The sequence below is a fragment of the Trifolium pratense genome, linkage group LG3, assembly GCF_020283565.1.
Source record: "Trifolium pratense cultivar HEN17-A07 linkage group LG3, ARS_RC_1.1, whole genome shotgun sequence".
In the NCBI taxonomy this organism is placed as follows: domain Eukaryota; kingdom Viridiplantae; phylum Streptophyta; class Magnoliopsida; order Fabales; family Fabaceae; genus Trifolium; species Trifolium pratense.
The window spans coordinates 2,006,952-2,020,729 of NC_060061.1; the positions used below are offsets into that span (position 1 = coordinate 2,006,952).

Consider the following 13,778-nt stretch of genomic DNA (forward strand, 5'->3'; position numbering starts at 1 on the left):
ATATAAGGTTTAATCATCTTTTGGGATTTCTCTTAATTCGAGTAACTGTCTTTTTTCATTCGTTCAATTTGTCGTTTCAAGATCAACCTTATTTATGACAAATTAATAAAGTAAGCTCAAACAAATTGATTACAGTAGGTACTAGTATGCTTAAGCTAAAAAGGGTAATGAATAAGTAAGGGAACTACAGTACAATTACAGTATGAGTTAAAAACATCAAAACATTCCATTGCATTGCTTTCAATAGATTTTCTCTATTAAAATCACTAGCAGAGTCTCTTTAACTTAAAGAAATCAAATGAATACTCAATCAAAATCATAATCACATGAATACTCACAACAAAAATCCTCATAATCAAAATCTAAATTATTGCCATAATGGTAGTAGCTACTAGTAACCAGATTTGGCAGTACAAAATCCTTTATCTGATCAAGGCATCTCTTCTTCAAACTTTCATTCAATTCAAGATTAAAACAATCTTCAATGTTAAGTGACTCGAGAAGAGGACATCCATCAAGAATGGCAAGAAGCCCAGTATCAGTGAGCCTGTTTCCTTTAATATCAAGATGGGTTAGATTAGACATTGTTTCTGCGGTAATATGCGCTTCGTTATCATCAGCAGGTAAAATGAACCTAGACAGCTCTCTCGTAAATTTGAGAGATTTTAAAAGAGGGCAAGATCGGCCAAGGACTTCAAGAGAATCCTTTGATAGGTTGCTGCACTTTGAAATGTTCACCTCCTCTAACTGTGGAAGCTTCCTCACAGCTTCAATGAATCCTTTATCAGAAATTTCCAAGCAATCTTCAAGCCGCATGCATCGAAGGTTATTGGCACTGCATAATATTAATTAAAACAAATGAAGAAAAAAATGCTATTGAAATCACAAAATGTAAATTACATATATAATAAAACATCATAAAATTAAAGCAACAAAATATCTCGGAAAATTAATCGCTAAATGATAATAAAATTACTTCTCAGTTATGCATTCAAGGATTAAGTCTTTGCCAATATGCTTAATATCAATGTCTATCAAACCACCACAACTTCGTTTAACAGCATAACAACAAATCTTCACCAACTGGTAAGGAATGAAACAGTAGCGTGAGAAGTCATCAGACAATTGAATCTTAATGGTGCGCGTGCGCCACATGAGAGGATCCTTGCAAATATTCCACCACAGAGGACAAACATGTATCAAGCCTCTGAAGAATATTTGCAGTGATATCTCTTGGAAGTTGAAGCCAATTTGGTACCGTTGTGCTCTCACCATATGCATCTGCTTCTTTTGCAGTAATAGAAGAAGATGCCATCTTAATGTTAATGTAGTACTCCTTATATGCAAAGGAATGGTCGTGTAAATTGTTTACTGAATTATAACCTTTTATAGTACTACTAGTACTACACACTAACAGTGGAAACTAATCGTTTTAAACGTAAACATACGAACGAGTAGTTTCCTATAAACTTTGGAAACAGATAGTAATAGTACTACTTTTTTATAATGTGGAGTAATGCATATCTCAATAAATATGTATTAAAAGTTGCTCTGTTTACACTTTCCACTAAGAAAGGATTTTTTTAAGTAAAAACTGAATTATAAATAGAGAATTTGCTTTAAACCTTTCCTGCTCTCGTCAACACTTATATGATCAATCACCATTAAATAAAAGTTTATAGTATTACCCATTGTCAACAAAAAAAAAAATTTATATTACCTCGATTCCTAAATATAAGACACATTTTAAAAAATCACAAAGATTAATAAAGTTAATTTGTAGTATTAAATTTGTGGATAATTAATACTCCCTCCATCTCACAATGAGTGGACTAGTTGAAATTAATAATTTTAATTGTATATCATTAAAAAAAAAATTAAAATTTGATCTTTTGAAAATACTCATCGAGATGAATCCAACAACATCTTATATACTAATATTTATTTTTATTTATTAGTAGAAAAATAGGGTCAAAGCAAGATATTGTATGTTAATAGTGCATATAGTTAATATAGTCTATAATATATATTATCAAAATAGTTTAAACTTTAAAGTAAATTGTTACAATTATTATGTTGTGAGTGTATCTTTTGCACCAAACGGTTGTTACTAATATTTTAACACATTTCTCAAATTTAATAAAGAACAAATTATTTAAAAATAAATAAAAATTGATAACATGATTTTGAGATAAAACACTTTGGTACTAATTAGGCTAAATTGCAGTTTTGGCCCCCCATGTTTCATAATTGTGCGATTTTGGCCTCTCACGTTTCACATGTGCGATTTTGGCCCCCCACGTTTCATAATTGTGCGATTTTGTCCCCCCACGTTTCAAATGTACGATTTTGGCCCCCCAGGTTTGCCCCCTTTTGCATTTCTTGGTCCCCATTGACTATTTTGATCAAAAATTGCTGACATGAAATATTTTTGACACGTGTCTTAATTGTATTGGCCAACCAAAATTTATTATTATTATTTTTTAAAAAAAAAAATAAGAAAGGTCACGTGACTTTTTTTTTGGGGGTTAATTATTATTTGTTTGACAAAATAGGTGCAAAAAATGGAACAAATATCTCATCTTCTTCTCCATCAGTAAAACAATCTCTTTGATCAATTTCTTCAGGTTATATCACAGCTTTCCAAACAAAATCGCACATGTGAAATGTGGGGGGCCAAAATCGCACAATTATGAAACGTGAGGGGCCAAAATCGCGCATGTGAAACATGGGGGGTCAAAATCGCACAATTATGAAACGTGAGGGGCCAAAATCGCACATGTGAAACGTGGGGGGCCAAAATCGCACAATTATGAAACGTGGGGGGCCAAAACTGCAATTTAGCCTGCTAATTATTACTTCTCGGCTATGCTTTTGAGTAGATCATCGGTGCCAAAGCGCTTAATATCAACGTCTTCCAAACGACCGCAACTTCGTTCAATGGCATATCTGCAAATCTTCAATAAGTTGAGCTCTGTCATGTTAATGGTACGTGATCAGTGCATTTCTAATGCACTTTCTTCTATCTTATGCTACGGCATTTATATGACTTCTCCCCTTATTTCTAATGTTTTCAATGAGTTGCCTACGTTTAGGATAGTTTTGCTTTTAATTTGTTTCCAGTACTTATATCATGAACAAACAGCATTTTGACCTCTTCTCACTCTGTAGGCCATAACTGGAGCTACGAGTGTCGGATCGAGACCCGTGACCATGCTTTGGAAAGCTAAGACAAAGAGCTACAACTTTCATGTTGGATCAAAATTCAAATTCCGAAGTTTACATCGTGCCACGATGGATTACATCGTACCACGATAATAAGCAATTCTTGTTCGCCAAGTAGCCGATCCCATCGCAGCACGATGGAGAACCAACGTACTACGATGGTGCGTGAAAGTTAAGTCGAAAAAAGCCTATAAATAGAGCCTCAATTTCTCATATTTTATTCATTCCAGTTTCTGAGAAACTCTTATAGCATCAAGTATTCCATGGCTTGCTAAACCACTGGGGTTGATCTGCTGTAAGGGGATTTCTCCAAGACCTTGAGGTTATTTATATTATTCAGTTTTATTTAATTCTTTTCAATGTTCTTGTTCTTATTTGCTTAATTCAAGTTTCATATACATGATTGTTAGTTTTGATTGATTTATATTTCTTAAGGTAATCGTGTTTAACTTAGCTTATTCATTAATTCATGTGTTCTTAACTGTTTGCTTGATTCGGTATACCGTTTGCTTAATTTGGTATCTAACAAAAGGAATATAATTCATATAGAATCGAATACGCTTGTTAATCGTTTCTATAATCAAAAGAGAATTAAATCCGCTTAGGGACTGATAATATAATGATCGATGATAAGTCTGAAATCTCCGAGCAGTAGATTAATCTGTTTCTCACAACTGTTTCTAAATCAACTTACTTTCTTCGTTTCTAATAATTGAAACCAAACCTAAACATCCACTTTTTACAATTCTTACTTGATTATAATATTGATAAATTGATTTTAAGAGTCATTGTGAGACGACCAAGGTTAACTCACCTTGTTACTATATTTTTATAACTTTAATTATTTTTTACCGCGTACGACAACGATCAAATTGGTGCTGTTGTCGGGGACTCTTTGTTGATTTCAATCAATATTATTTTCGTAAATTAATATTTTTGTGTTTTGGTCTTGTATTCTTCCATTCTTGCACCTACGGGGATTCTGTCTAGGAAAGTTTTGGTACTTAAGCGATGCTCGATCCACCTCCCTTACCTGGGAACCCTGTAGTTGCTATTTGCCAGATAATTTGACCCTTACACACCAAAAAAAAAAGCAGTTTCTGAAATTTGTTTCCGAATTAAGTTCCGACTTTTCGGTTTCATTAAAAAAAAAGTAATAATAAATCAGAATCTCCTATTTTGAGACAATTTTGAGACAAAATAGGAGACATCAACTCAGAAATACCAAATTCCTCGTTTTTCTATTTTATTTTAATTTATTACTATTTTCCTATTTTCAAAAAAAAATTTAAAAAAAATGACAAATCTTTACTTGATTTTATTAGAATTTTAGTCATATTTTTATATTTTTTCAATCATGTCTCAATCTACTTTCCAATTTTAGTTCTATTTTCTTTTTCTGCTTCACCAGGGACATTATTGGAATTTTAATTATTGTGCTTAGTGCATGACCAGGTCCTCTGGCTGTGCTGGATTATTTCCTCTTAACCTTGAGATAGATAGAACCTTTCACACGCTTCGCAGAGCTAATCAGGCTAGTCATAGTATCTCTCGTAATAGTCATTCTAATACTGATTCTGACTCTGCTTCAATTCAAAATTCCTCTGATTATGAATCTAATAACATGGCTGAGCGAACTTTGAGAGAGCTTGCAGCCCCTGACGTTAACTACAATTCACTTTGTATCGAATATCATAGCGTCGATGCACCTTTTGAATTAAAGTCCGACCTAATACACCTGTTGCCCAAGTTTAGCGGTCTTTTCGGTGAAGACCCCCATAAGCATCTGAAGGAATTCCAGCTCGTGTGCTCTACACCCTTGAGACCTGAAGGAATCACCGAAGACCATATCAAGCTAAGAGTCTTCCCTTTCTCACTCAAAGGACCGGTTATACTACCTACAGCCAAACACTGTTGCAAGCTGGACTGATCTGAAAAAGTTTTTCCTAGAGAAATACTTTCCTGCTTCTAGGGCTGCATCCATAAGAAATGAGATATGCGGCATCAAACAACGTGACAGCGAGTCACTTGCTGAATACTAGGAATGATTCAAACAATTAGTGTCTAGCTGCCCCCAACACCAGATCTCCGAGCAGCTACTCATCTAGTACTTCTATGAAGGACTGTTACCCAAGGTCCATGGATAGGAATATCCTAGATGCTGCTAGTGGCGGAGCCCTTGTCGATAAAACACCCGCCGCAGCACGATCCTTGATTGAATACATGGTGCTCAACTCCCAACAGTTCACCACTAGAAGCAATTCTATAGCTCAAACAAGAAGCGTAAATGAAATTCAAGCCTCCCCTCCCAACAAGGCTATAGAAAACAGACTTGACGAGCTTACCTCTCTAGTTAAGCAGTTGGCATTAGGAAAGACCCGGACTACAGGAAGAGTGTGTGGCATTTGCACCTCCCCTGAGCACCCGACATATATTTGTCCCATCCTACAAGATGAATCCATAACTGAGTTGCCTCAACCATACGCAGCGAATGTCTACAATCAAGGCAACAACCAAAATAGGTACAATGCTCCTGACCTTTCCACTAATAGATATCATCCCAACTAGAGAAACCATCCAAACATGCGGTATGAGAATCCACCCGCACAACAACAGTTATAATCACCTCTTCCCCAACCTGCTCAAAACACGCCACCACTAGCAGTGGCTACTTCTGGATCTTCACTAGAGGACATTGTCAAGCAATTGGCCGCACAAAACATGTAGTGTTCGCGCAAATGATGCGCAGGAGATGAAGGAAGTGGTGTTCTCTAGAAGTGGCACACGATGCGCAGGAACTGGCGTTAGACCAATGGGTGGACGACACGTCAGCAGGCACATAATGTGCAGATCGGGGGCGCATGATGCTCAGATCGGAAAGGAAAAAGTATAAAAGACTGGTTCATGCACTTGTTGAAAGGTTCGGAATTTTGGCCTGAGAATTGGATTTTTGAGTGATTAGAGCAATGAATCTCATTCTTATTGGTGTTGTGGACGAATTCTTCAACTGATTCCTCCATGGATCCTTCTCTGCACAAGCTTGTGATGGAGAAAGCCCAAATTGACATGAAGAACTAAAAGCTTGAAGGTTGGATCTAGATTAGGAATCAAATAATGTAATCCCTTTTGTAACTTTCTTTTGATGTAATACATTCCTCATTTCAAGTATTATTCAATGAATTGTGTGTTTAATGCTTTTCACTATTGATCACAGTTGAAATTGATTTTAGATTGCATTTGTTATGAGAATATTAAATGGAATTGGACTAAAATTCATTGAGCACTAGTTTAATCTTTAGAGATCTTGATTGAATTAGTGTGATTCATAGGTTAACAAGCTTAATTTCTCCATTGATCATAAGTTCTACCAAGAAATCGGAAACCTAAGTTCAATGGTGAGGATGAACTAATCAAGAAATTGGAGTTTAACACCAAAGTTTGCCTTATCGTAATACTTGAGGAATTTGTATTGCATCAAAGTGTTTACGTGGAATTGCATTATTCAAGGACTTCTCTATGATCTAGCCTAATTTTCCTACTTGATTTTACCAATCTTTGCTTTACTTTTGCGTTACTATTTGAAAAGAAATTTTCCCCCAAATCATGTGTTTAAAGTTTTCTAAGTGTTTAGATACGATTGTGATTGCGTGAGTTGACACAATCCCTGCGGACGATATTTTTGCTACTTGACGATACTTCGTGCACTTGCAAAAATATTCATCAATATACAAAAAAAAAAATATAATCTGTTGAGAATAATATGCATAAATATCTTGAAGATTTTCAGAATTAGATATACTTTAGATTTATAATTAAAATAAGATAAAATCATAATTTATGATTTAAGATTTGTTTAGAATTTTTAGAATTAGTTTTTTATATTTAAAGATATGATTTATAAGTTTGTTATTTTTGTAGCTATATATATAGACCCATATGGTCATGATGAATAAAACTAGCACATTAATATTAGATTATTCTCCAATATGTTGTTATGCTTTTAATATTGGTGTTTCCTTTGCTCTTTATGTTGAGTCGATGATAGCTATTTTGGTCAATGAAATAACTCTTGATAAATCTTTGCAACATATTTGGCTATAATCTGATTCATGACTTGTTACCTTTGTTTTAAAAAAGCAACCTCATATTATTCTTTGCACTCTTCATAACAGACGAAGGAATTGCTTGCCTAGCTCTATTTGAAAGGATTTCAATATGAATAGATAAGGTTTACTTTTATACGGAGTATATATAAGTTTTGTTGATTTTGGTTGTTATGGTCAGGGATCAGTCCTTTTGTTTTGCAGCGGTAAAAATATTAAAAGAGTAACTGCATAAACTATTCTGCGAGATATTGTTTCTTGCATCGGCAAGAGTGATTGTATCTTAAGGCTGGTGGCAGGCAATAATCAGATCAATTGGTTCTGTTTTACTTCTCTTGGCAGGAAGGAAGAGTTTAGCTGCATTTGTGGTTAGCATACTCATTTGTTATGTTTTTCTGATTGTTGATTAGTAGTTTCCATCTAGGAATTCTTATTTCTAGTGGCTGCTTTGAAGGGTATCATGGCTGAACATCACATGATCAAATCTAAATATTTCATAATACATATTAGGCTTAATTGAATAATAACTTATCTATCAAGTAATGGAACCAATAATAATAGTGTAATTCTTTTTACATGAATTTCAACATCAATTATCAAATAACTTAATCGCTTCAAGGATCATTGACAGAATGATCGCTGTCATCGGAGTTTTCTCTCGGAAATGGAAGCAAGCCAAGAAGTCGATAAAAAATAACCTCATTTCTCATCACCAATTTAGTCCCACATCAGATTGATAGGATTCTTGAGAAGAGTTTATAAAGAGGAGGCACTCCTCACCATACAAGTTGATTTTGTAAGGATGAGCTTATAGATAAGATTCTTGATAAGAGTTTATAGAGAGGACGCATCAGATGATTTATGTCACATTGCCACCACAGTCGCAATAACCACATTCATAAGAAACACAGATAATCCATGATGATAAAATGACAAATGACAAGATTTAAACAAAGAAAATCAAGCTTTTCACTGCCTTCAACAAAATTCCAATACAAAAAGATCATAAACTTAATGATGATATAAATCATAGCCTCATTTTACATCATCATCATCACAGGCTTCTAACCCAAAATCGATCATAAGGATTAAGGATCATAATTATCATAATAACTATCATCTAACATGTAAAACCAATTTGTATCACGATTAACATCATATTCATAATCAAAGTCTTCAAAGTTATCCAAAATAGGAAGTTGTAAATTCTTAATTTGCTCAATGCATCTTTTTCTCAAACTTTCACTCAAACTGAGATTATAACAATCTTGAATGTCAAGATACTCAAGAAGAGGACATTTGTCAAGAATGGCAACCAGTCCAACATCAGTGAGCGTGTTTCCTTGAATATCAAGACGGCAGAGTCTAGCCATTGTTTCTGAAATAATAAGAGCCTCGCTATCATCAGCTCCCCGAATTGAGGCACACCACCCTCTATCAAATTTGAGAGATTTTAAAAGAGGGCAAGATATGCCAATTACTTTAAGAGCATCCTTTGATAAGTTGTTGCATAGTGAAATATCCAACTCCTCTAACCTCGAAAGTTTTCTTACAGCTTCACTAAATCCTTTTTCTGAGATTCTTTGGCAAGTTACAAGCCGCATGCTTCCTAGGTTACTTCCACTGTAATATTTGAAATAAAAGAATTATTAGAAAATAGTAAAAAAAATATTAACAGTTGCATGCAAGAAAAATGATTTTGATATCTATAATTACTTTCGAGCTATGCATTGAAGGAGATCATCCGTGGCAAAAGACTTAATATCAATGTCTAACAAACGACCACAACTTCGTTCAACAGCATAACAACAAATCTGCACCAGCTCAGAAAGATTAATGTAGGACGAACGCTTGAAATTGGTCATGTGAATGGAGCGCCACATGAGAGGATCCTTGAAAATGTTCCACCACAAGGGACACACATGACATACGTTTGTGACAATGTCAATGGTATCAAGCCTCCCAAGAATGTTTACAGTGATATCTCTTGGAAGTTCAAGCCAATTTGGGACCTTTGTGCTCTCAGCTTCTGCTTCCTTTGCAGCATTTGAACAAGAAGCCATGATCACAGCTTCTGCTTTCTTTGCTGAAATTGAACTAGATGCCTTTGTTTTTATTTTTTTGGTACATGAACTAGATGCCATTATAATATGCAAGCAAAAGGTTTTTCTATAAATTATTCCAATAATTATAGTAGCCTTTTATAAACACTGACAGTGAATACTAAACGTTTTAATTTTAAAAATGAATTATTATAACTTTATATTTTCATGCGTAAACCTTACTTGGGGAACCTAAACGTTTTGAAAGACAAAAAGTTGTTCTGTTTCCAATAGTAATAAATAAATAAAAGTTGCTCTGTTTTGAAATATTTTCTATTAGGTCTAACTCTAGTTTGGCATGATGTGGTGCGGTCGATCGGGACCTCCCAAAATTTTATTATCTTTGGTCTGTTTGACAAAACCAAAAAATTGATTTATTATGTCTTATAGTTTATAAGTTAAAAGATCTTTTTGGTAACAGTCTTCTTACCACAAGCTTATAACTTATTTTACTGAGTTATAGTTTATTTTCCATATGCTTATCATTTTTTCTTCCAATTATACTCTTTTAATTTTATCTTAAATACATTTTTATTCTTTAAAATTTATTACAATTTAAAACAAAATAAGTATGTTATGTAGCTAAGTCAAAAAAAAGTATTATTTGTTTTGCGCTAGCTTGTCCCTTTTTTTTTTTTTTTCTGAAATGTTACATTGTACCCAGTACCCGTATATTATCAACTTTTTTTTTTTAATATTACTTTTTATTTATTCTTTATATATTTGTCATAAAAGTTGTACATATATCTATATTGTCACCATTTGTTTTGTTGATAACTTTTTATCTATTTTGTCACCATTTTCTTTGGCTTATGAATATCATTTATGTATTTGTTATAAAACCTAAATCTATGTTTAATCTCTTTTATAAAATATAATAATTGAAATGAAAATAAATTTAAAACAAAATTTCAAATAATATTTAATTAAATTAATAAATTCTAAGAATCTTTTGACAAAAAAAAATTCTAAGTATTTTTTTTTACAGAAAAAATTATAAGTATCTTAAAATAGTATTAACTTGATATAAATTATATTAAATTAAAGATGACATTTTATGTCATTTGACATTTATCAGTCATCAGTTGAACTGCTAATTTGACTAAACACTGGAATCAGCTTATTAGCCATCAGCCATAAGCTACCAGTCATCAGCTATATAAGTTATGAGTTAGCTTATCAGTCAACCGCTAGTTTTGCCAAACAGAGTTTTTGCCTGAGGTTCCTTGATGGTCAAGAGTTTGATGGATAGGGTGAAATTTTTATCCTAAAAATGGTTCTTAGGCAACATGTTCTTTCTATAAATGAGAGGTGCAATATTCTTGTACTCTTATGTTGGGCTCGTTAGAATAGTGAGTGAGCGAGTATGTGTTGTTTGGGTTCATGGTTGACTTGGTGGTAAAAATAGATATACTTGGTAACTGTTTTTTATCACTTATGTTTCACACACTATTTCAATTTTTTCATCGAATAGCATTTGAATTTGACTTAATTGAATCTTTGGCTCGTTTCTTCAAAAAAAAATTGAATCTTTGGCTCCTCAATTTTTTTAATTGTGTGACTTTGGCCCTTTAAAATTTCTTTTATCAATTTTAAACCCTCAAGTCTTGTACTCTTTATGTTTTTATAGTCCCCCACTCCAATTTTGTGTTGAGTTGAGAATTTTAATTACCAATTCATGAGTTGACAATTTTAGTAAACATCGCATCCTTGTCATTTGGCCACAATGGATATTAATAATAATTAACAATAAAAAAAAAACGTAACCTGCATCTTCTTTGCTAAAACATGAGAGGTGTAATTCTTAATACATTTCCATGATAGAGTGCATTTTCTAATAAGCGTTCCTAATTCTATGGTAACATCAAAAAAGCTGATCAGTGTACATATAGAAAACAGATCATTAAAATATGACTACAAACAACTAACAACAACAATTAAACAAAGTGTTTCACCAATAAAACTAACAACAATAAGTCAAAGTTCATTTTTATTACATTCTAAACAAACAAAATAAAAGTCTCTTATATGTCTCCAACAAAATTGATTCAAAACATTATAAAAAAAACAGCTTCTCCTCAAATGATCCATGCTTTTCAGAACATCACTTAACTTAAGAGGAACGTAAAGATATCATTTAATGAAACTTATAAAAATCCACATATGTGATCTTCCTCCCCTTCATTCCTTTGCTGCCTCTGACAATACATTCCTTTTAATTTCTACAAACACCCTCTCACCTCATGACTTTCCATCTTTTTCCGAAAATTGACTACCCTCTTTGCTAATGGTCTCTCTAATTTTCTTCTCTCTAATTCGTGTCTTTCTTTTCTTAATTGCAATCAAGAGGAAAGATTTTGAGTATCGGTGACGACAATTGAAGTTTTCGGCAAGGGTAATTTTAAAAAGTTGTTGGCTTGGTGTTCATTGTTTATTACCTTCAAAATATCCATTGATGATTATTTGTTTTTCTATATGCAGTTTTGGTTTGATGTTTGTTTTGTTAGTGTTTTAGTTGATGTAGTTTCTCTTAAGAAGTCCCACATCGAGTGAGGACAACCCTTATCCAACAAGCTGTTTTGTAAGGTTAAGTTAAGCCAAATTTTTATTCTAAAATGGTATCAGAGTCTCTTCCACGACCCGTTGGACTGTCTGCTATCATGTTTGTTTCATTTCAAATGGAATCCCAACAAATTAACAATTTACTTGGTCAATTTTCATTTCAAATGGAATCCCACTACCATTTGGTTTCTGATGAAACTTATACTAATAGTGAGCGCCAGTCTTTTCGTGTTGGAGTTCCCCGAATATGGTATGTACCCGACATGATTGACGAAGTTGTGCCATACGAAATGAAGATCATATAATATGTAGTAATTAACCTGTTTATAATATAATAATATATAGATCTGGTATTGTAAAAGTTCCATATATGTGTGTATATATATATATATATACACTCCCTAGGGCAAGCAAAGAACCAGCATAGGGTGGTAGATTGTCAAACAAACGAATAAGAAGAAAATAAGAGATCAACGCAAATAGAGTAATAAATTATTCCTTACATTAGGCCAAGTACACCAGCAAGAAACCATGATGATAAGAAATGACAAATGACAAGATTTAATCAAAGAAAACAAACTTTTAACTTCATTCAACAAAAATCGAATACAAAAAAGGATGTTAGCCTTATTACTACATCATCACAGGCCTCCAAACTCAAAATCAATCATAAGGATCATAAAAGTCATTATCAAAATCTAAATAATCGAAGTCTTCATAGTTATTCATAACTGGAAGTCGTAAATCCTTAATTTGCTCAATGCATCTTTTCTTCAAACTTTCACTCAAAGTCAAACTAAGACTATAACAATCTCGAATGTCAAGATACTCAAGAAGAGGACATTTGTCAAGAATGGCAACAAGTCCCACAGCGGTGAGACCGTTTCCTTTAATATCAAGATGGCAGAGTCTAGACATTGTTTCTGAAATAATAAAAGCCTCATGATCATAAGGACACCGATGTATCAAACACCACCGTCTATCAAATTTTAGAGATTTTAAAAGAGGGCAAGATATGCCAATGACTTCAAGAAAATTCTTTGATATGTGCATGGTGAAATATTCAACTCCTCTAACAGCGGAAGTTTTCTCAGAGCTTCACAAAATGCTTTATCTGTAATTCTTAGGCAAGATACAATCCACAGTCTTCGTAGGCTACTTCCACTGTAGAATATGAAATAAATAAAAAAGTATTAGGAAATTAAAAAAAAAATTAGGAAATGGTAAAAATATTAACAGGTGTATGCAAGAAAAATGATTTTGATATCAGTTACTTTTGAGCTATGGATTGAAGGACATCGTCATTGCCAAAAGACCTAATCTCAATGTCTAACAGATGACCATGACTGCGTTGAACAGCATAACAACAAATCTTAGCCAACTCGGAAAAAGTAATGAAGGACAAACTCCTGAAATTGGTCATGTGAATGGATTGCCACTTGAGAGGATCCTTGAAAAAGTTCCACCACAGAGGACAAACTAAGCACACACTTTTCACAATGTCAATGGTATCAAGCCTTGAAAGGATGTTAGCTGTGATATCTATTGGAAGTTCAAGCCAATTTGGAATTGTGCTCTCAGCTTCTGCTTCCTTTGTAGTAATTGAAGAAGATGCCATCATCATATATGCAATGTTGCAAACGAATGTGGAACAGTTTAACCTTTTATACACACTAGTGAAGACTAATCAGTACTGCATATTCTTTCCTTAATAATAGCAAAGTATTAGTAACTGTATTCCTTTTTCAACGTATTCACAAATAGTACTGCATATTTTTTCCTTAAT

General features: G+C 33.4%; 2 protein-coding genes and 1 pseudogene across 2 annotated transcripts; all 3 read right to left on the bottom strand.

Annotated features, from left to right (window-relative positions):
• Positions 1-306: 306 nt before the first annotated feature.
• On the bottom strand, positions 307-1,315 carry LOC123913510 (annotated as a pseudogene).
• Positions 1,316-8,416: 7,101 nt separating this feature from the next.
• Positions 8,417-9,391, bottom strand: LOC123913514 (putative F-box/LRR-repeat protein 23). Its single transcript, XM_045964283.1, has 2 exons — positions 9,045-9,391; positions 8,417-8,951 (listed from the first exon to the last, which is right to left on the bottom strand). Exons 1-2 carry the CDS (start codon positions 9,389-9,391, stop codon positions 8,417-8,419), a joined length of 882 nt encoding a protein of 293 aa, XP_045820239.1.
• Positions 9,392-12,655: 3,264 nt separating this feature from the next.
• On the bottom strand, positions 12,656-13,610 carry LOC123913515 (putative F-box/LRR-repeat protein 23). The gene is made up of 3 exons (XM_045964284.1): positions 13,267-13,610; positions 13,070-13,156; positions 12,656-12,971 (listed from the first exon to the last, which is right to left on the bottom strand). Exons 1-3 carry the CDS (start codon positions 13,608-13,610, stop codon positions 12,656-12,658), a joined length of 747 nt encoding a protein of 248 aa, XP_045820240.1.
• Positions 13,611-13,778: the final 168 nt, after the last annotated feature.